This window comes from Bos taurus, chromosome 13 (assembly GCF_002263795.3).
Source record: "Bos taurus isolate L1 Dominette 01449 registration number 42190680 breed Hereford chromosome 13, ARS-UCD2.0, whole genome shotgun sequence".
In the NCBI taxonomy this organism is placed as follows: Eukaryota; Metazoa; Chordata; class Mammalia; order Artiodactyla; family Bovidae; genus Bos; species Bos taurus.
In genome coordinates, this window is record NC_037340.1 from 2321088 (window position 1) to 2341930 (window position 20843).

The 20843-nt window shown below is 42.6% G+C and overlaps 1 protein-coding gene across 15 annotated transcripts in view; it reads left to right on the top strand.

The window, feature by feature from the left end:
• Positions 1-20843, top strand: part of PLCB4 (phospholipase C beta 4) — a 482400-nt gene that overhangs the window by 299983 nt on the left and 161574 nt on the right. For all 15 annotated transcript variants that reach the window (XM_025000312.2, XM_059892392.1, XM_025000311.2 and 12 more), the window contains one exon: positions 19537-19617. In XM_025000312.2, the coding sequence (XP_024856080.1) occupies positions 19537-19617 (81 nt within the window). The remainder of the gene's footprint in view (positions 1-19536; positions 19618-20843) is intronic.

Genomic DNA, 20843 nt, shown 5'->3' on the forward strand with positions numbered 1-20843 from the left:
CTGAGCCACAGTCAGCTCCTGGTCTAGTTTTTGCTGACCGTATAGAGCTTCTCCATCTTTGGCTGCAAAGAATATAATCAATCTGATTTCGATATTGACCATCTGGTGATTTCCATGTGTAGAGTCTTCTCTTGTGTTGTTGGAAGAGGGTGTTTGCTACGACCAGTGCATTTTCTTGACAAAACTATTAGTCTTTGCCCTGCTTCATTCTGTACTCCAAGGCCAAATTTGCCTGTTACTCCAAGTGTTTCTTGAAACATTTTTTTGGAAATATGTGTGACTGGCAGAAAAAAAAGAGAAAACTACCTACCTATCGGAAAAAAAAAACTTCCTGAAGTTCATTAATGAAGCTGTTTAACTATTTTAGACGCCGATTTGCTTTATCTATTTTAGACCATAGTTATTGTATTACTACAGCCAGAAGTTTTTAATTTGATTCTGTTAAAGAAATGACAATCAGCAGAAAAGTATTTTTCATATATTTTCCCCTAAGAGCAAATAAGCACTGCTAAAAACCCTAATATCTCTACATTGTGATCAGTGAAAATCAGCATTTAAGGTTAAAAAACTTTTCATCAAGTCTAAATTTTGGGGGGAAAAACCCCACACAACTAGATAAAAAATACTATGAATGAAATATAACTTTACTTTTTTACTGAAACCTTTTATTTATTTTTTAATATTTAAATTTACAATTATTTATTTATTAAAATTTTTACTGAAGTATAGTTGATTTACAATGTGAATTTATTTTTTTAACTTAACTTTTAATTTATATGGAACTTAGTTGATTTACAATGTTGTATTAGTTTCACGCGTACAGCTAAGTGATTCAATTATACATATGCATATTTCCATTCTTTTTCCGATTCTTTTCCCATATAAGGTTATTACAGAATAATGAGTAGAGTTTCCAGTGCTATTACATTTCCTTTCAATAAATAGAATAGACTTAAAATATCCTCAACAGGGAAACTTGTCACTAATCCTGAATATTGATTCTGATAAATTAATAAAAAGCACACTAATTATAATAATGCATGCTAAGTCACTTCAGTTGTGTTTGACTCTTTGCAAGCCTATGGACTGTAGCCCGCCTGGCTCCTCTATCCATGGGATTCTCCAGGCAGGAACACTGGAGTGGGTTGTGACCCTCCTCTAGGGGATCTTCCTGACCCAGGGATCGAACCCAACTCTCTTATGTCTTCTGAATTGGCAGGCAGGTTCTTTACCACTAGCACCACCTGGTAAGCCTACTAATTATAATTAGTAGTTTTTAAACTACTTATTCTTAAAACCATAAATAGTAATCAATTGCTTTAAAATCCTGCCTTGTCTAAACATTTAATGAAGCGGATGGACTGAGCCAGATAGCTTACCAGGCACCTAAGCCAGCGTCTTCTTTCTACAAAGAGTCCCCCTGAGGACCGTTTGGTGCTGTCGCCGCTGCTTTCTAGTTGCAGACGGTCCTTTTGCAAGCACCTAAAAGGGCAGATAAGTCCCTCAACTTTGGATACTCACCAGAGCCAAGTTGCCAGGATATTGCTCCCAGATAAAGAGAGGGTTTGTATTAAGTGGTATTTCAGGTTAAATCTTTGCTGGAGAGCTCTTTCGTGAAGAGTTTGAAATACACATAGTTGGTTAAGGGCATGGCTTTGGAGTTAAACAGAAATAGCTTCAGTTAGACTTTGCTGCTCAAGATATCTGACCAGGAACCAGTCTTTAACTCACTTGGCACTAAGCTGCCTTGTCTTTAAAATGGGGGTGATAATACCTACCCCACTGCACCATTATGAGGAAATAAGTTAGATGGATCTTTTTAGAATGTAGTTAGAGTATACCCCTCTTCTGCTTTAAAATGTCAGTGGCTTCCTACCTTATTCAAAATAATTTCCAGAGTCGTCCTTGTCTCTTCACAGGTCCCCTACACAGCCCGTGTCACTTCACTGTACCACTGATGTTCCCTGAAAATATGAGGGCCTTTGTACTTGTAGCTTCTGCTCTGACTGTTCTTCCCCACGCATCGTCGGTTCTCACAGCTTACTTCTGCACTTTATTCCAGTCCTCCCCAAGTTCGCCTCAGCCAAAAGACCTTCATGATAACCTTACTTAAAAAACGTGCACACATACATGCACATACATGCTTTTCAGACTTTTGATCTTCACATTTATCCATTCCTGATATATTATTTATTTGCCTAGTGCTCTTTGTCAAAATCCTCCCTAGAATATAAAGCCAGAGAGAGAGAACACTGTTTTTATTTACTACTATGTCCCAGGCCGGGAACTCATTCAACTCAGATATGTAATAAGCATCTGTGATGATCTAGCAATTCATTGCTTAGATATCGGGGACTCAAATTGCTTGTTATTTAAGTATTTCCTAATATTTCTAAAAAGTTCCTAAGGACATTCAAGGGTCTTAAGAAACCAGAACTGGAGCTCCTTTAGGAGGATCTGGAGAAGGGTTAGCCAGAAATCCCCTCTGTAGCAGCTGTGGGGCTGTGCCCTTTGCATCTCCCTCTGAGACAAAACCATCTCGGAGTGCAGGCAGTGAGCGGCCTCCAGCTGCAGCATGCTCACCCCTGCAGCTGTCAGCAGCAGCTCAGGCCGGTGGGTGGTGTGGCCGAGCCTGCAGCCTGCCTTTGCTTCTCCAGCCGAGGTTCCTCTGGCAGGCAGTCCTTGCTCCAGGCTCATGTCCGCCTGGTGGAGGTGCTCTCAGAGTGTGCCGCATCTGAGACCTTTCCTTCCCTGTCCTCTTCCTCACCTCTCCTTTTGCGGGTGCCTCGTGGTGTGCAGGCGCTTCTTGCCCACTCCTGCATCTTCTCCTGCTTCTCTCTAGAGGCGTTTCCTGTAATCCATCTCCTACTCTCCCAAGTTCCTCTTAGCGTCTGTCCCGAGATGACCCAGTTCCTGCAGCAGTCCTTCTGTCAGGGTAGGAGGGTCACGTGCTAAACCTTCAGACTGCAATTTTCTGAAGCCAAGTCTTGCTCAGGGTTCTCTCGATTGGTAGCGATGGTCCTCCTGTGCCTGTTCCAGTGCTTTCTGCAGCTCTTGGAGACACGATAAAAAGTGATAGAGTCGGGATTGGCCCTTAGGGCCGGGGGACTGTGCGCCCTGGAAACCTACACATAAGCTGTGTCAGAAGATAAAAATGGGGAAGGAACGATATCCCATGTGGCCAATGTCAAGAAAAAGCATTTTTACAAGCTGGACTGTTTAAGTGGGCAATGTTGACGTTCAGAGGGAAATTCCATAGAAGTCATTTGAGATTCCTTTCCTTTCAGTGACTCTATTCAACATAGACTGCCGACTCGTACTTGGCCATAGTTCAAAATATTATTTCTTGGATCAGTCTCTTCAGATATATATGTCTTGAATGTTACTATATGTCTAATCCCTTAATCATTGCAGTTTATTATTCTGGAACTGACTGTGTTTTTATTAGAAGTGGTTTACTCAAAAGAAGGATTTACTAGCTTATGGTCATGTTTCAAGCTCTTCTGCAAAGCACAGAGAATTTTTTTTGAAGGGGGAGATGTTGAAGAAAATGTTATACGTGACATTTGTTAAAAAAATAAGGTAGACTTCCCAGGTGGCCTAGCGGTGAACACTCCACATTGCCAATGCAGCAGGTGTGGGTTTGAGCCCTTGTAGGGGACGTAAGATCCCACATGCTGTGAAGGGTGGCCAAAAAATAAAAATTAAAAGAAATAATCAGACAAATTGTATTCAAGAGACCACTACAAAGGGAGTTTGCCAGGAGAGGAGAGAAATTGAGCCCAACTTCAAGAATAACAAAGAAAAATGAATTTGTAGCCAAGGAGCAGGTAGGGTAGTCATTGGGTGGAAAATTGCTAAAAGGAAACATCCAGGATAAGGAGAGATTTTGGCTAAACCACCTGAGTAGAATTCCTGCTTCAGGCAAGCCAGGGTGATCAGAATCGCCTGGGAGGTGGTGGAGATTGAACAATCAGGTCAGATATAAAGGCTGATCAGATCCTGAGTTGGGAGATTCTGGCTAAAGCAACTCAGCAGGATTCTTGCTAATGCTGGGCAGTGTAAAGACAGACGTGGAAGTCCAGAACTCAAAGCCTGGCTGGGAAGGAGGTTCAGAGGGGCTTGACTGGAGTCGGCTCAAGCAGAGACTCTCTGGGGTAGGACGTGGGGCAGGGGATGGCAGGGCGGTGATGGTGACGTATAAATTTGTTGTAAATGTTTGTTACAAAAGCATTTCTTTTCCTCCCTGGCTCCAAATAAGTCGGTCTTTAATTTTTCCTCCTTATAATTACTACAGCAACTGTTTTGACTAACATGCCAGTTTCTCTGCCCAAGAAAGAGACTTTCTTGAGTGACCACGCACTTCATCTACAAGCATGTCTTGTTGACTTTCTTCTTCTTTCTGCAATCTGAGAGGCAGTTGCCAAATACCTTAGGAAGAATTTCTTCAAGTGTTGTCTGGCAAGCATCAGGGAGTCTGTCCGGCACCCTGCAGCAACACAAGAGCCCTCTCAGAGTCTGAGGGTTCAGATTGGACCTCCAAATGCCCTCAACAGAGTGCTTCCAGGAGAGAGAAGGATAAGGAAGACAGATACAGAGTCTGGTGTCTCAAACAGGCAGACCTTAAAAAGTTAAGACCCAAAGATTCAACATCTTTATCTGCAAGTAAGAGAAAATAGAGATTCCTAACTATTCAGGACCATGAAGCAAGCAGACAAAAATAGAATTTGACTCTTCCGGGCAGCTCATTTAAGCAATACCTTCTTCTTCCCAAATTTAGATCCTAGTTGACCAGCTTCTCACAGAGCCAAGGACGTGTCAGAGCCCTTGCTAATAACAAGTGCCATCAGGCCAAGTTTCAGCTCCTTTTTAAAAGAGGACATAAAAAATCAGGAAAGATGCTGTGCCCTCCTCTTGCTTGTTTTCAGCGGCCTTCAACAACTCTTCCCCGCCAAGCCAGGTCACTTTGAAAGGTGATGATGATCTTCATTTCTGAGGGCAGTATAAATTGAAATGAGGGGATTAAGCCCTGCCTGTCAGAATAAAGATTCACTGTATGCCATTGTGTCATTCCTGAAATCACCTTTTGAATGCTTGCGGTTGGTTCTTGAGAGGGAGAATTTTCATTTCTGTTTCTGTGGATAGACATAGACAAGACAGACAGCCACCCTAGCACCTGTAATACTTGCTGAACAACCTCTTGCTTGCCGCTCACGGTCCAAAAGTATGGTCAGAGGACCCACTCACACAGACGACACGCAGGACAGTCCCCAACCCAGAGACTGTCTCCTTTGGTCACTACTCGCCTGTGTAGAAGGAAGAACTGGATCTGTGTTCTGATGGCTGGATGTGGGCTGAAGCTGGCTAGGGCACAGAAAAAAACAGTCTGACTAGACTTTCAGTGAGTCTCGCTCAGCAGCTGTAGGTTCTCTTCATGTATACACCTCTAGATCTGCATCAGGGGGAAAAAGCACACAGGGTATCGCTGCTCATCCTGAAGACCCACGTGGCAGAGGTGCTTTCCTCGTCTCAACGCAGATGTAGACGTAATTCTGCTGCTTATTTTCTGTGTCCTCTCGAGTGACTTGCTAACCTCAGAGGAAATCTGTAAGGTTGGGGTGGTGGCATTTACTATATTTGTTTCTTGGCTGCTTCCTCATAATCAGTTCTAGCAGCGTGAGTCACAGTGATAATCAGTAATAATGTACTGAGTGCAGGTTATTTATCAAGCCCAGCAGTGCCCACAGGTGGCCTGTGAGATGTTGTTGAGGCTGCTTCCCTGCTTTTGGAGACGAAGAGACAGAGCTCAAATAAGCCTATGAGTGTCCAGCCACATTTGGATCAGGTCTGTTGGACCGGTGTAACATGCTCAGTCGTTTTGAGTGTTCATGAAATGAGTTTCGTGCTTATTTATGCATGTTTCTTCCACGTCCCAAAGTCAGCTGTGATACAGAAATTGTTAGTGTTCAGTCGCTAAGTCATGTCCAACTCTTTGGGACCCCATGAATTGCAGCATGCCAGGCTTCCCTGTCCTTCACTATCTCCCAGAGCTTGCTCAAACTCATGTCCATTGTGTCAGTGATGCCATCCAACCATCTCATCCTCTGTCACCCCCTTTTCTCCCTGCCGTCAATCTTTCCTAGCATCAGGGTCTTTTCCAATGAATCAGCTCTTCGCATCAGATGGTTTAAGTATTGGAGCTTCAGCTTCAGCATCAGTCCTTCCAATTAATATTCAGGGTTAATTTCCTTTAGGATTGACTGGTTGGATCTCCTTGCAGTCCAAGGGACTTTCAAGAGTCTTCTTCAGAACCACAATTTGAAAGCATCACTTCTTCAGGACTCAGCCTTTTTATGGTCCAACTCTCACATCCATACACATGAGTACTGAAAAACCCATATTTTTGACTATGTGGACCTTTGTCAGCAAAGTGGATTTCTCTGCTTTTTAATATGCTGTCTAGATTATGTCATAGCTTTTCTTCCCAAGAAGCAAATGTCTTTTAATTTTGTGGTGGCAGTCACCCTCCCCAGTGATTTTGGAGACCAAGAAAATAAAATCTGTCACTCTTTCCACTTTTTCCATATCTATTTGCTATGAAGTGATAGGACCAGATTCCATGATCTTAGTTTTTTGAATGTTGAGCTTTGAGCCAACTTTTTCACTCTCCTCTTCCATCCTCATCAAGAGGCTCTTTAGTTCCTCCTGACTTTCTGCCATTAGCGTGGTATCATTTGCATATCTGCGGTTGTTGATATTTCTCCTGGCAATCTTGATTCCAACTTGCGATTCATCCAGCCCAGCATTTCAAATGATGTGCTCTGCATTTAAGTTAAATAAGTAGGGTGACAATATACAACCTTGACATACTCTTTTTCCAATTGTGGACCAGTCCATTGTGCCATGTCTAATTCTAATTATTGAATCTTGTCATACATATAGATTTCTCAGGAGACAGTAAGCTGGTCTGGTATTCCCATGTCTTTAAGAATTTTACAGTTTATTGTGATCCACACAGTCAAAGGCTTTAGCATAATCAATGAAGCAAAAGAATATGTTTTTTGAAATCCCCTTGCTTTTTCTATGATCCAACGGATATTGGCAATTTGATCTCTGCTTCCTATGCCTCTTCTGAATCCAGCTTATTCATCTGCAAGTGCCACTAGATAAAATGCATTAGGGATTTAAGTTGAAGACAGGGGGGAAGAATGAAAAAGTAAATCAAACGGGGCAAAATTAGGAGGCAACCACTCTATGGGCAACAAAAATGTCCCATAAATTGAAAGAAGTGAACTGCAAATTTGATTTTGATCCTGATGGTCAGAGCAGTTCAGGAAAAAGAAACAGTTTTAGGATACAAAATGTCAGATTACAAGGAAAGCAATGAATCATACAAAGTAAATTTTCTTTGTACTAGCATCCAAGAAAAATATCTGATAAGCCTTTACAACAACCTGGTAATAAATAAGGTCTATACAGTTAATAAATATGGTCCATACAGTTGATAGAGTTCACAAGAGAATGCTTGAGAAATGTGGTAATTAGAACTGAAACATTTCTGAAGCCCTTCCGACCCGAGAGATGCTTACTAGCCTTCGGGGTAAGGGCAGCCAAGCCTCCCTCTGATGCGACACTGAGCAGCTCCCTGGACCCGCTCCAGGCAATGTCGCTCTCTCACTCATGGGTCTCAGAGCAGAGGTGATGTGAAGGCGCGCTTCGGTGCAGCTCGCCGTCCCAGCCCTGCCTCACTGGCTACACGACCCTGGGAAAGACACTTCATTTCTGCACCACAGTGGCCTCCTCTGTAAAATGGAAATATTAAGAGCTCCTCCCTCATGGGAAGTTGGGAGGTTAATAAGTCAGTGTGTCCAAAGTGCTCCCAACGTTGCCCAGTGCTGAATGAGAACCGATTGGTGGTAGCAGTTTACAGTGTGATTTATACTTGGGAAGGCCGCTCACGGTCTTTCCCTGACTCTGACTGCACTTGTCTGTCTCCAGCCTTAACAAAGCTCTCTTCTCTTCCTCCACTTTTATCAAACCAGGAGACAAGGAGCCCCATGTTTTCCTCAAGGTGGAACCTACCAAGGCAGTGTTCTTTACTGACAGTCCAAAAGCCCGTTGATTTTAAGTAGAGGAGGACTTCCTCAGTCAAGGCTGGCAGAGTCAAACAGACACAGGCTTCAGAATCAGAGAAACCAGTTTGAACTGACCCTCCTCCAAACATTTCTTTCCCCTCATTTCTAAAAACTGCATGTCTGATTTGGTAACCACTAATCACACATGGCTGTTTAAATGAAACTGAAGAATTCCGTGTGTCTGTCACATTAGCTTTATTGACATAGAGCTATAAGGTTGCATCGCCCACGTGGCCCCTGTGGCTTCCATGCTCATTGGAGTCATCACAGGAAGTCTGTTGTACAGGAGCCCTGAATTACACAGTGGTTGTTTTCTCCTAACCATTACCAGGTTTGCAGCGTTGACTTTGTCCCAGGCATTCAGGCTTTCTCAACTCTGAGAACCCTGGGAGGTTGGTATCCATTTTCTCAAGTTACAGGTGGGGCCAGTCAATTTTGGAGAGATGAAATGTTACCATGGCAAGATTCTCTGAAAGATGCTGAAGAGGAGTCTGGCATTTGAGTCCAGGAACGATAAGCCAGCTTCCCTGGTAGCTCAGTTGGTAAAGAGTCCACCTGCAATGCAGGAGACCCTGATTTGATTCCTGGGTAGGGAAGATCCATTTGGAGAAGGGATAGGCTACCCACTCCAGTGTTCTTGAGCTTCTCTTGTGTCTCAGCTGGTAGAGAATCTGCAATGCAGGAGACCTGGGTTCAATTTCTGGGTTGGGAAGATCTTCTGGAGAAGGGATAGGCTACCGACTCCAGTGTTCCGGCCTGGAGAATTCCATGGACTGTATAGTCCAGGGGGTCACAAAAAGAGTCGGACACGACTGAGCGACTTTTACTTTCGCTTTCACGATAAGCTACAAGGTCTGGGTTGCAGTGTGCCTCCTGAGGGTTTTCTTTCTCAGAAAACAGGAGTCTCGTGGTGGAATATGGAGCCCTCATTCGCTTCACTCCTCTCTATATACTAATCTACCCACCCAGTCTCAAGCACCGAAGAGGCCCAGAACAGCTAGATAAATGAAGAGGAATTTAGTTTAAATAGAGGGGAGTTAACACATTTGTTAGCCAGCCTCAAATCTCTATCTCTCCCTGGTAGTAAGACTTGACCATTCCCTATTTGACGATGCAGACCCCAGGGTAGAAAGGTCTAGTCATTCACGATTAACTCAGGTATTATTGGTGGGTAAGAGGGAGGGAGAGGCAGGGTAAGATAAAACCACAAATCACAGTTAAAATAAAATCAACCACCTGTTATCACCTGTTATCTAGAAATTTCGCCCAAATACTTTCCTCCTCTTTAGAGTATTTGGCCAGCTACAATCTCTGCTACTCTTTATGTGAAAAAATAGGATGAAATGTTGTTTAATCAAATAACTTTTAAAATTGAAATAAAGGAAAAATATTTTTAATCTAAATCATTTTGAAAGTAACTTGACTCTTTGAAACGTAGACTATGATACCGAATAATGTTGAAGATAGTATATGTTAGGTGAAAATTACACAAAAATAATGCTGAGATGCAGCTGTTAAATATACTTTATTGGTGATGAAATGGGGACAGGGTCCCTGGAAGCCCCTCAGATCAGGGATCCTCAAGGCAGGACAGCTTCTCTCTTTAGTGATTCCAGCAAAAATGATGCTTCTTTCCTTTTCCAAAGAGATTGCCCCCAGATCCCCAACTTCTGCCTCTCCCAGTAGCCAAAGGCAAACGGTATGGGCTGGATGAGGTATCTGGTCCTCGAGCTCTGCAGCGTGCTGTAATTAAGTCTTGGGAGAAGAGAACTTCTGAGCACCAGGAAGAAGTTCCATTACAGTTTGCATCCTTATCGGAGAATCCTACTACTGTTTGTTAACTGCCAACCAACAAATTTGTGAGGGAGAAAGGGCCCAGCTTCCTTTATCTCCCCAGCCACACTCGAGTCTGGAGAGGGATTTTCCTGACAAGGGAACTGGGGCTATCATTGCCTCAGTGTGATCACGGGTCTGCAGCCCCGGTTCTGGTCAGCAGGTGCCTGTGCGGCATTTACAGCTACTGTACTGGAAGAAGCATGGAGATTGGGTGCCTTTGCTCACAGCAGGCCTGGCGGTCCTGTTAGTGGGAGACGCAGAGAAATCTAAACGAGTGGGGTTTCAGTTCCTTTCAACCGACTGGCACAAACCCCTCAGATTTGTGCTCTCGTTTCCATGGATACTTTCAACCCATTTGGTCCAAGGATTTTCTGGTCACAGTACAAGCTTATTGTGGGTTTTGTTGGAAACCTTTTCATTAGCATCTGTCGGTGCTCCTTAAGTGTCTCACTAGAGAATTTCTATTCAGGCAGTTGATTCTCCTAACATCTGATATTTTTATCTATGAACTGTATGGGCACCTGGCAAATAATATTTTCCCCTTTTGCTTTTGTTTCTAGGGAGCCCAGAGCCAATGAGACATCTTATTCACACTGTGTAGGACCTTTTAACAAAAATTTCTGAAAACTCATCTTTTATTTTGTCCTCATTTTGCAAGTTTGCTCTAGTTTTCTTCTCCTTGCCTGTGGTTCTTATCTCATTTTGAAAAGAATCTCTTTGTAGGGGCATTCAGACAGTTCTCCTGTTCCAAAAGGGATTCCTAGGAGGTAACTCAAAACCATACCCAAGATAAGCTTCAGTTCAGTCGCTTAGTCTTCTCCGACTCTTTGAGACCCTATGAATTGCAGCACGCCAGGCCTCCCTGTCCATCACCAACTCCCGGAGTTCACTCAGACTCACGTCCATCAAGTCAGTGATGCCATCCAGCCATCTCATCCTCTGTCGTCCCCTTCTCCTCCTGCCCCCAATCCCTCCCAGCATCAGAGTCTTTTCCAATGAGTCAACTCTTCGCATGAGGTGGCCAAAGTACTGGAGTTTCAGCTTTAGCATCATTCCTTCCAAAGAAATCCCAGGGCTGATCTCCTTCAGAATGGACTGGTTGGATCTCCTTGCAGTCCAAGGGATTCTCAAGAGTCTTCTCCAACACCACAGTTCAAAAGCATCAATTCTTCGGTGCTCAGTTTTCTTCACAATACAACTCTCACATACATACATGACCACTGGAGAAACCATAGCCTTGACTAGACGGACCTTGGTTGGCAAGGTAATGTCTCTGCTTTTCAATATTCTATCTAGGTTGGTCATGACTTTTCTTCCAAGGAGTAAGCTTCTTTTAATTTCATGCATGCAGTCACCATCTGCAGTGATTTTGGAGCCCAAAAAAGTAAAGTCTGACACTTTTTCCACTGTTTCCCCATCTATTTCCCATGAAGTGACGGGACCAGATGCCATGATCTTCGTTTTCTGAATGTTGAGCTTTAAGCCAACTTTTTCACTCTCCTCTTTCACCTTCATCAAGAGGCTTTTTAGTTCCTCTTCGCTTTCTGCCATAAAGGTGGTGTCATCTGCATATCTGAGGTTATTGATATTTCTCTCGGCAATCTTGATTCCAGCTTGTGCTTCTTCCAGCCCAGTGTTTCTCATGATGTACTCTGCATAGAAGTTAAATAAGCAGGGTGACAATATGCAGTCTTGACGTACTCCTTATCCTATTTGGAACCAGTCTGTTGTTCCATGTCCAGTTCTAACTGTTGCTTCCTGACATGCATACAGATTTCTCAAGAGGCAGGTCAGGTGATCTGGTATTCTCATCTCTTTCAGAATTTTCCCCAATTATTGTGATCCACACAGTCAAAGGCTTTGGCATAGTCAATAAAGCAGAAATAGATGTTTTTCTGGAACTCTCTTGCTTTTCCATGATCCAGCAGATGTTGGCAGTTTGGTCTCTGGTTCCTCTGCCTTTTCTAAAACCCGCTTGAACATCTGGAAGTTCACTGTTCATGTATTGCTGAAGCCTGGCTTGGAGAAGTTTAAGCATTACCTTACTAGTGTGTGAGATGAGTGCAATTGTGTGGTAGTTTGAGCATTCTTTGGCATTGCCTTTCTTTGGGATTGGAATGAAAACTGATCTTTTCCAGTCCTGTGGCCACTGCTGAGTTTTCCAAATTGCTAGCATATTGAGTGCAGCACTTTAACAGCATCATCTTTCAGGATTTGAAATAGCTCCACTGGAATTCCATCACCTCCACTAGCTTTGTTCGTAGTGATGCTTTGTAAGGACCACACTTGACTTCACATTCCAGGATGTCTGGCTCTAGGTGAATGATCACACCATCGTGGTTTTCTTGGTCGTGAAGATCTTTTTTGTACAGTTCTTCTGTGTATTCTTGCCACCTCTTCTTAATATCTTCTGCTTCTGTTAGGTCCATGCCATTTCTGTCCTTTATCGAGCCCATCTTTGCCTGAAATGTTCCCTTGGTATCTCTAATTTCTTGAAGAGATCTCTAGTCTTTCCCATTCTATTGTTTTCCTCTGTTTCTTTGCGTTGATCGCTGAGGAAGGCTTTCTTATCTCTTCTTGCTGTTCTTTGGAACTCTGCATTCAGATGTTTATATCTTTCCTTTTCTCCTTTGCTTTTTGCTTCTCTTCTTTTCACAGCAATTTGTAAGCCCTCCCCAGACAGCCATTTTGCTTTTTTGCATTTCTTTTCCATGGGGATGGCCTTGATCCCTGTCTCCTATACAGTGTCATGAACCTCCGTCCATAGTTCATCAGGCACTCTATCTATCAGATCTAGTCCCTTACATCCATTTCTTACTTCTACTGTATAATCATAAGGGATTTGATTTAGGTCAAACCTGAATGGTCTAGTGGTTTTCCCTACTTTCTTCAATTTCAGTCTGAATTTGGCAAAAAGGAGTTCATGATCTGAGCCACAATCAGCTCCTGGTCTTGTTTTTCTTGACTGTATAGAGCTTCTCCACCTTTGGCTGCAAAGAATATAATCAATCTGATTTTGGTGTTGACCATCTGGTGATGTCCATGTGTAGAGTCTTCTCTTGTGTTGTTGGAAGAGGGTGTTTGCTATGACCAGTGCGTTCTCTTGGCAAAACTCTATTATTGCCCTGCTTCATTCCGTATTCCAAGGCCAAATTTGCCTGTTACTCCAGGTGTTTCTTGACTTCCTACTTTTGCATTCCAGTCCCCTATAATGAAAAGGACATCTTTTTTGGGTGTTAGTTCTAGAAGGTCTTGTAGGTCTTCATAGAACCGTTCAACTTCAGCTTCTTCAGCATTACTGGTTGGGGCATAGACTTGGATTACTGTCATAGTGAATAGTTTGCCTTGGAAACGAACAGAGATCATTCTGTCATTTCTGAGATTGCATCCAAGTACTGCATTTCGAACTCTTTTGTTGACCATGATGGCCACTCCATTTTTTCTGAGGGATTCCTACTCGCAGTAGTAGATATAATGGTCATCTGAGTTAAATTCACCCATTCCAGTCCAGTTTAGTTCGCTGATACCTAGAATGTCGACATTCACTCTTGCCATCTCCTGTTTGACCACTTCCAATTTGCCTTGATTCATGGACCTGACATTCCAGGTTCCTATGCAATATTGCTCTTTAAAGCATCGGACCTTGCTTCTATCACCAGTCACATCCACAGCTGGGTATTCTTTTTACTTTGGCTCCATCCCATCATTCTGTCTGGAGTTATTTCTCCACTGATCTCCAGTAGCATATGGGGCACCGATTGACCTAGGGAGTTTCTCTTTCAGTGTCCTATCATTTTGCCCTTTCATACTGTTCATGAGATTCTCAAGGCAAGAATACTGAAGTGCTTTGCCATTCTCTTCTCCAGTGGACCACATTCTGTCAGATCTCTCCACCATGACCCATCCATCTTGGGTGGCCTCACAGGCATGGCTTAGTTTCATTGAGTTAGACAAGGCTGTGGTCCTAGTGTGATTAGATTGACTAGTTTTCTGTGAATATGGTTTCAGCGTGTCTGCCCTCTGATGCCCTCTTGCAACACCTACCATCTTACTTGGGTTTCTCTTACCTTGGACGTGGGGTATCTCTTCACGGCTGTTCCAGCAAAGCGCAGCCGCTGCTCCTTACCTTGGACAAGGGGTATCTCCTCACCGCCGCGCCTTCTGACCTTGAACGTGAAATAGCTCCTCTAGAGCTATAGTAAGATGGTAAGATGAGCTTACCATACCTCTAAGATGAGCTTGTATGAATTAGATAAAGCTTCTGCTTTTCCAGGCAGGCAGCCTAAGCATTAGTGGCCTTACATTTGTCTGTCTGTTCATGGGAGCCCTCCAGAGAGTCACCCTTATGGGGGCCGGGTGCAACCCCCTCAACTTGAGTGACTTCTTGTTTACATTTTATATATTGGCCTACTGTGAAGTATCTTTGAAAAAAAATAATTCATTTAAATTTTTGGTGTATGAATTTACTTTCAGTGTGTCTTTGATGTGCTAGCTGCTTGAAGGACAAAGGTGAACAAGAAAGTTTCAAGGACTCTACCCTCGTGGAGGTTAAACTCTGGTGTAGGAACCAAGCCATGAATCAATAAACAAAGAAATGAAATAATTGCAGACTGTGTTAGTTTCAAGCAAAGAAATAATCAAGATGCTATCTTAGAAAACAAAATGAGAGACCTATTAGGGAGGTCAAGGAAATATCCCCTCTGAAGAGGGAAGAGTTAAAATGTGGCCTGTAGGATGAAGAGAAGCTAAAGACAGTAGGAAGAGACTTCTAGGAAGGAGGAACAGCCAATGCAAAGGCCCTGAGGCTAGAAGAGCTTAAGAAGTACTCTTAAGGAAAAGAGTACTGATAGGTGTAGTGAACAAGAAGGAAAACAAAGACAGAAAATGATGTGTGATCAGGTCTCTAAGACCCAGATTACACAGGACCTTTTAGCCCATGCTGCTGCTGCTGCTAAGTCGCTTCAGTCGTGCCCGACTCTTTGCGACCCCATGGACAGTAGCCTGCACCAGGCTCCTCAGTCCATGGGATTTTCCAGGCAAGAGTACTGGAATGGGTTGCCATTTCCTTCTCCAAGATATCTTCCTGACCCAGGGATCGAACCCAGGTCTCCCACATTGTAGACAGACACTTACCGTCTGAGCCACCAGGGAATTCACCCTAAATATGATAGGGATCTATTAAATGGCTTCACTATTTGAAGAATCAGTCTGCCTGCTGTGAAGGAAAGAGTAGAAATGAGTTGATCAATCTATGAAAAAGATGGTGATGCTCTGGACCAAGGTGGTGGTGGTGGTGGTAGAGATGGATGCTATGAAAATGGACTTGTTAATGGAAAGTCAAGGATGATTGTAGTTTCAGTAAATCAGGACACTAGTGACAAGTGAAAGGTTGTTGTTGAATCACGCGAATACACCAGGATTCTTGGCCCCCGGAGGAGAAGAATTCAATCCGGGGCCAGAGACGAGGCTTGAACGCTCAGAGCTTTTGTGTAATAAAGTTTTATTGAAGTATAAAGGAGATAGAGAAAGCTTCTGACATAGGCATCAGAAGGGGGCAGAAAGAGTACCCCCCTGCTAGTCTTTAGCTGGATGTTATATAGTCACTAGCAGTCTGTTAATGAAAGAAAGGAATGTCTTAAAATTCAGAATGGCACCAGGCCCCTCACCCATAAGATGCATTTTGGAATAATCTCGGCACCAAATGGTTTATCTTGGGCCATAAAATGATTAACTTGAATCTTGAAGAAGGGCAGACCACCATACAAATAGTTTCATTTACATAGATTAGGGGAACAATATCCATACTGGTTTGTCAAGTAGGTTCTGGGCCAAGAGGCGGAACCGACTTGGAGACAGAGTTTTGGGGTAAAGGCATAGTAGATTAGCATAGCTTAAGACAAACATTTCCATAAGAAAAAGGCATTGGTTATCTCTAGACTCGAGAATAGCTAACTTCAGGCGAAACCGGGTGTCATTATGGCAACACAATATTTTAAGAGAAACCTCCCTTTAAATTTGTATAGAGAAGGAAAAAATATTGCTAGTTTGTTTCCTCCTGCCGCTTAAGAGAGATAAAAATGTCTGACACTTGCAGGCTATTTCCTCTATTTGGAGACCCCTGGCCTTCCTGCCTGTTACCCTCTCACAAGTATTGAGCCCAGAATGTCTTGTGATGGAAAGGCTTGGGGAAAAAGGGTGAGGAATAAAGAATTTGGTTATGGATGATTTAATTTAGAGACATTCATGTGAAGAAGTCAAGAAGAGAGTTAGATGTCTGAACTGAGAACCCAGAGAGGACAGGGCTGCTACTATAAATTTGGGAGTCATCAAGAAGTAGATAGTGTTAAAGCTTTAGCATTAAAGGAGGTCTCAGAACATAGATAACAATCCCCAGAGCCAACTTCTGTGGTTCATGTAAGAAGTTGTAATGTTGAACATGTAGAAGAGCAAATCAAAGTGTGCCCTGCGTATGGCAATGTGAAAGTGAGTCACGGTGAACCCGGCAGAAATATGTTAGCAAGTGGGAGGAATAGAAGGCAGATGGAATTAGTCAGAGATGGTATGGAAGAGAAAGAGTAGAGACAGTGGCTGGAGACAAACTCTTCAAGATACTGTGCCCTTAAAATGGATCAGAGACGTGAGGGAGTAAGTGAAGGAGTAGGTGGGGATGGCTGGGACTTATTTGTGTGCTGATAGGAATGACCTCATAGAGAGAAAAACTGATGTATTTTGGATGACGATACATAGAAGACTGAAATCCTTGTGTAGGTGAAAGAGGATGGAATCTGGAGCAGAAGCGGAGGGATTGACTTTTGATGGGTGAAAGCATACGTTATTAGGAGGACGGATAGAGAAAGTTCTCATCTGATGAGTTTCCTTTATTTAATCAATGAAGCTCAGTAATTGGCTAGGAGTAAAGGAGTTTGAGAAGCACTGAGATCATCCTTTTGAAGGGTGGGGAACTTTAAAAGAAAGAATTATAAGGTTGAAAGTCATGTGGACTATCCATTTGAAGTGTATAATCTTGAATTTAAACCAAAGCCAGACAATCTAGTTTTGTAATTTTCTCCATCAAATTTAGTGATTAAAAAATGGACAGGATGGACTTAGTTGTTTGGCCATGAAAATGGAAAATGAGACATAGAAGTTGAAGTGTCTGTGAGGAAGTGATGTAATGTTGGATCACGGAAATAAACTAGACAAGGACGGAAGTAAAAGCAAGGAAAGCCTGGTGGTTAGCGAGAGGTGGGCAGGATTAACAAGCAGGAAGTTGTAGGTACTCGGATTAATATAGCAGAGTGAAGACTATAGAGCTAGGAGTTAAAAGCACAAGATGATCCAAGAATGGGATGTTAGGAATCCAAATTCCCAGGTAGTAATGGTAAAGTCAGAGGGTACTAAGTAACTGAGAGAGGAAGAAAGAAAAAAACTTTGCCATTAAGTTCCACCTGAAAAAAAGCTGGAAAATCATTCTTATTTATCATGTATATTTCCTAGGTCATTCCAAATCCCTATTTGGAATTGAATTGGGTGCACATAAATAAATAATGACAGTAGCTGATTCATTGTAGGTCTACTCTGTAAACACCATTTTAGGTCATACTTTTGAACACTGAAATTCTTTATTACCATTAAGATATTGCTTGGAAAGTATTCTACAATGTGTTCATTCTCATAGTTTGATTATTCTCATTTCTCAATCAGTAATGATTCAAGACCTTTGGGTTACATTTAATACCATTTTGTATGGTGTACCCCACCCTTCGATCTAGCCTTATTTATGTGTCTAGTCTCATCTCCATCATCCCCTTAAGGTGGACCTACCGCATGACCTCCTCCGAAGCCCCTACTGTCAGCAGTCCTGCATGCGTGCCACGCTGCTTCACCTGGATAGCTGCTGCTCATCCTCTAAGACCCATCTAAAGTGTCCACTTCTGGGTCAAACCTTTCCTAAAAAAGCTGAACCATCCAGAAATGCATTTCTGTGGGTCGAAAACATTGCATATTGACAAATTCACATTGTTAATAATTTGCTGCCACAAATGTAAACTTGAACCAGGGATAAAGGATGGTAGTTACTACTTGCTGAACTATGTAACAGTGTGACTCACATTCATGGTAAAATGTGAAAGTGCTTTGCATTTATCACCTCATTTCATTGCCTAAAAGGTAGATGTAAATATTTCCTTCTGTTAGGTAAGGATTCAGAGACTTAGCGTCTTTGTTTGAGAAAGTAAATAATAAGTGGCAGAATTGGATTTTTATTCCATAAACAAAGGTCACATAATGCCCTTCCTTTATCTTATTCATCGCGGTGACTGCTTGCACATGATAATTCTTCACCTGTCAGAAAACTACACAAATTTTTGTTCAGGGGCCCTGGGACTCTAAAATGTGACATTGACATTGGATTTACCTTGATAAATGTTGCTACTTCCTTGAAATTTAGAAAAATAAGTTTTGAATTGGGAGTCTGGACTATGCTTAAAATCTTAATCCAGTGATTGCTCTCTATTTGTTTGAAGTCACACACCATTCCTGTTTGCCAAGCAGCTCCTATAGCAGTGTTATAATTATCTAGGAAGATAAGTTCTTTAGGTCACGAGCACTGGATCTGTTGACGTGTGAGTGCCAAGTCTTGGTGTAATGCAGGCAGAGGGCAGAGGGCATCTGGGTTCATTTCCTGGGGGCCCTTTAGCTTTCATTGACATAGGACTTGCCTGGAGTTTTTAAGAACAATGGTGCTTTCTTGCTAGACCAGGAATCCTTTGGGAAATACAACTTAGCTGCTATGGGGCCCCTGCATTTGGCTAACATTCCATCTTGATCTGATCCTGATGTCCACAGCAGTGGTTCTTAGATTTTTACTGTGTATTAGAATCACCTGGAGGGCTTGTTGGAACACAGATTTCTGGTTCCCACCCCAGAGACTCTGATTCAGTCTGTCTGGCCTGGAGCCCTAGATTCTGCCAATGCAGTCAATCTCCCAAGTGAGGTTGATGCTGCTGCTCCCATGACTACACTTGAGTAGCTCAAACTCTTGCTTAAGTCCCAGTTTATGGAACACCCAGTGAGATTGGATATATAAGCAGAAACCTCAGGAGTTATGTGAGTAATCCTCTGACTGCTGAATTCTGTAGACAAAAAAAAAAAAAAAATCAGTGATTAAAAAAAAAATTATCTCCTGATTTTTGATTTATGTTAGAGACCAGCAACAATTCCTCTTGTGTGGAGTGAGACCAGTTGGCTGAAACCTGGGAATCCTTTCCAGGAACTCTTTTTCCTGAAATCTTAGAGAAAACTTCCCTATGTACCTTCAGAACATTAGTGTGTTTTGTTCTTAAAACTGCCTTAAAGGAAGATGCTATATAAAATTGATCAGTCTTTCCATGCAAAAGTGAATGCAAGAAATTTTCAAAATGAAAATGTTACATAATATAATGAGAAATGTGGTCATTAGATTCAGGATGCATTTATCTTTTGTTTAGATGCTAAAAGATATTTGCATTTTTATTAGATTCAAAATGGTGTGAGTCATGCAGATCAACACATTTCTTTTTCACAGGAATCCTTTGTGTTTGAACCCAACTGCCTCTTCAAAGTAGATGAATTTGGCTTCTTTCTGACCTGGAGAAGTGAAGGCAAGGTATGGCACAAAAACAAGTTGCTCCTTCTTGCTCTCAGGGTGAAGGCATTTCATTTCTCCACAAGTGACGGAAAGCCCCTTGCGGGTACGGACCCTACACTTACTCATTCATTCAAGACTTTTTAAAATGTGCTTCCATGTGCCCAGGCGTTGGGGACATAGTAATGGTCAAGGATGTGATCCTTATAGATTCCAGCCTAGAATCAGGGTCGGGCATCCAAAAGAAAGAAAGAAAGTTACAAGACATTGAGAGTTGCGAAAGAGAAGGTCAGGTTACAAGAGCCTAAAAGCAGGCAAGTCTGATTTAAATCTTGGGAGCTAAAAAGATTTCCCAGAAGAGAGGTATTCAAGCAGAAGTCTCAGAGGTGCATTTAAGGGCACTTTCCAGGACTTAACACATGGCACAGCGTTCACATTTTGTGAACCTTTGAGCTGAATTTCTGAAGAGTAGAATCAGAGTTTAAGTTAGTATAGTCCCACTAATATTTCATATACACACATATATTTAATTATATACATGGCTGCTGCTGCTGCTGCTGCTGCTAAGTCACTTCAGTCGTTTCCGACTCTGTGCGACCCCATAGATGGCAGCCCACCAGGCTCCCTGGGATTCTCAAGGCAAGAACACTGGAGTGGCTTGCCATTTCCTTCTCCAATGCATGAAAGTGAAAAGTGAAAGTGAAGTCGTTCAGTCATGTCCGACTCTTTGCGACCCCATGGACTGTAGCCCACCAGGCTCCTCCATCCATGGGATTTTCCAGGCAAGAGTACTGGAGTAGGGTGCCATTGCCTTCTCCGAATATACATGGTAGTAATCACAATATTAAATATATAAAAGTAACATTTTGCACTTATTCAGAGTTGCATTCTACATATATATGTGTGTATATATATATATACATATGGAATGGAATGTTTGGGGTCTCTGTGACCAGGCAGGATGCTATGGGGCCTTCCCAGAACAGACCCCTCCCCCATATCCGCCTCTTTAGCTCCTCTCTGAAGTTCCTTGATCGTATCTGATGCACATTTCCTGAGTTATTTCACAGATCCTAAACCCCCCACCCAATGGAAGCATTTAATTGCTTGATGACCATAAGGACATAGCCTCCTAGAGCCTTAGGATTAATAATGTCCACCCCTGTGAACCATGTTATCTCACCATCAACCAGTCAGAGAACTGTGCACTAGCTGATCGTATACCCTGCAATATCCCGGCCTCAGCT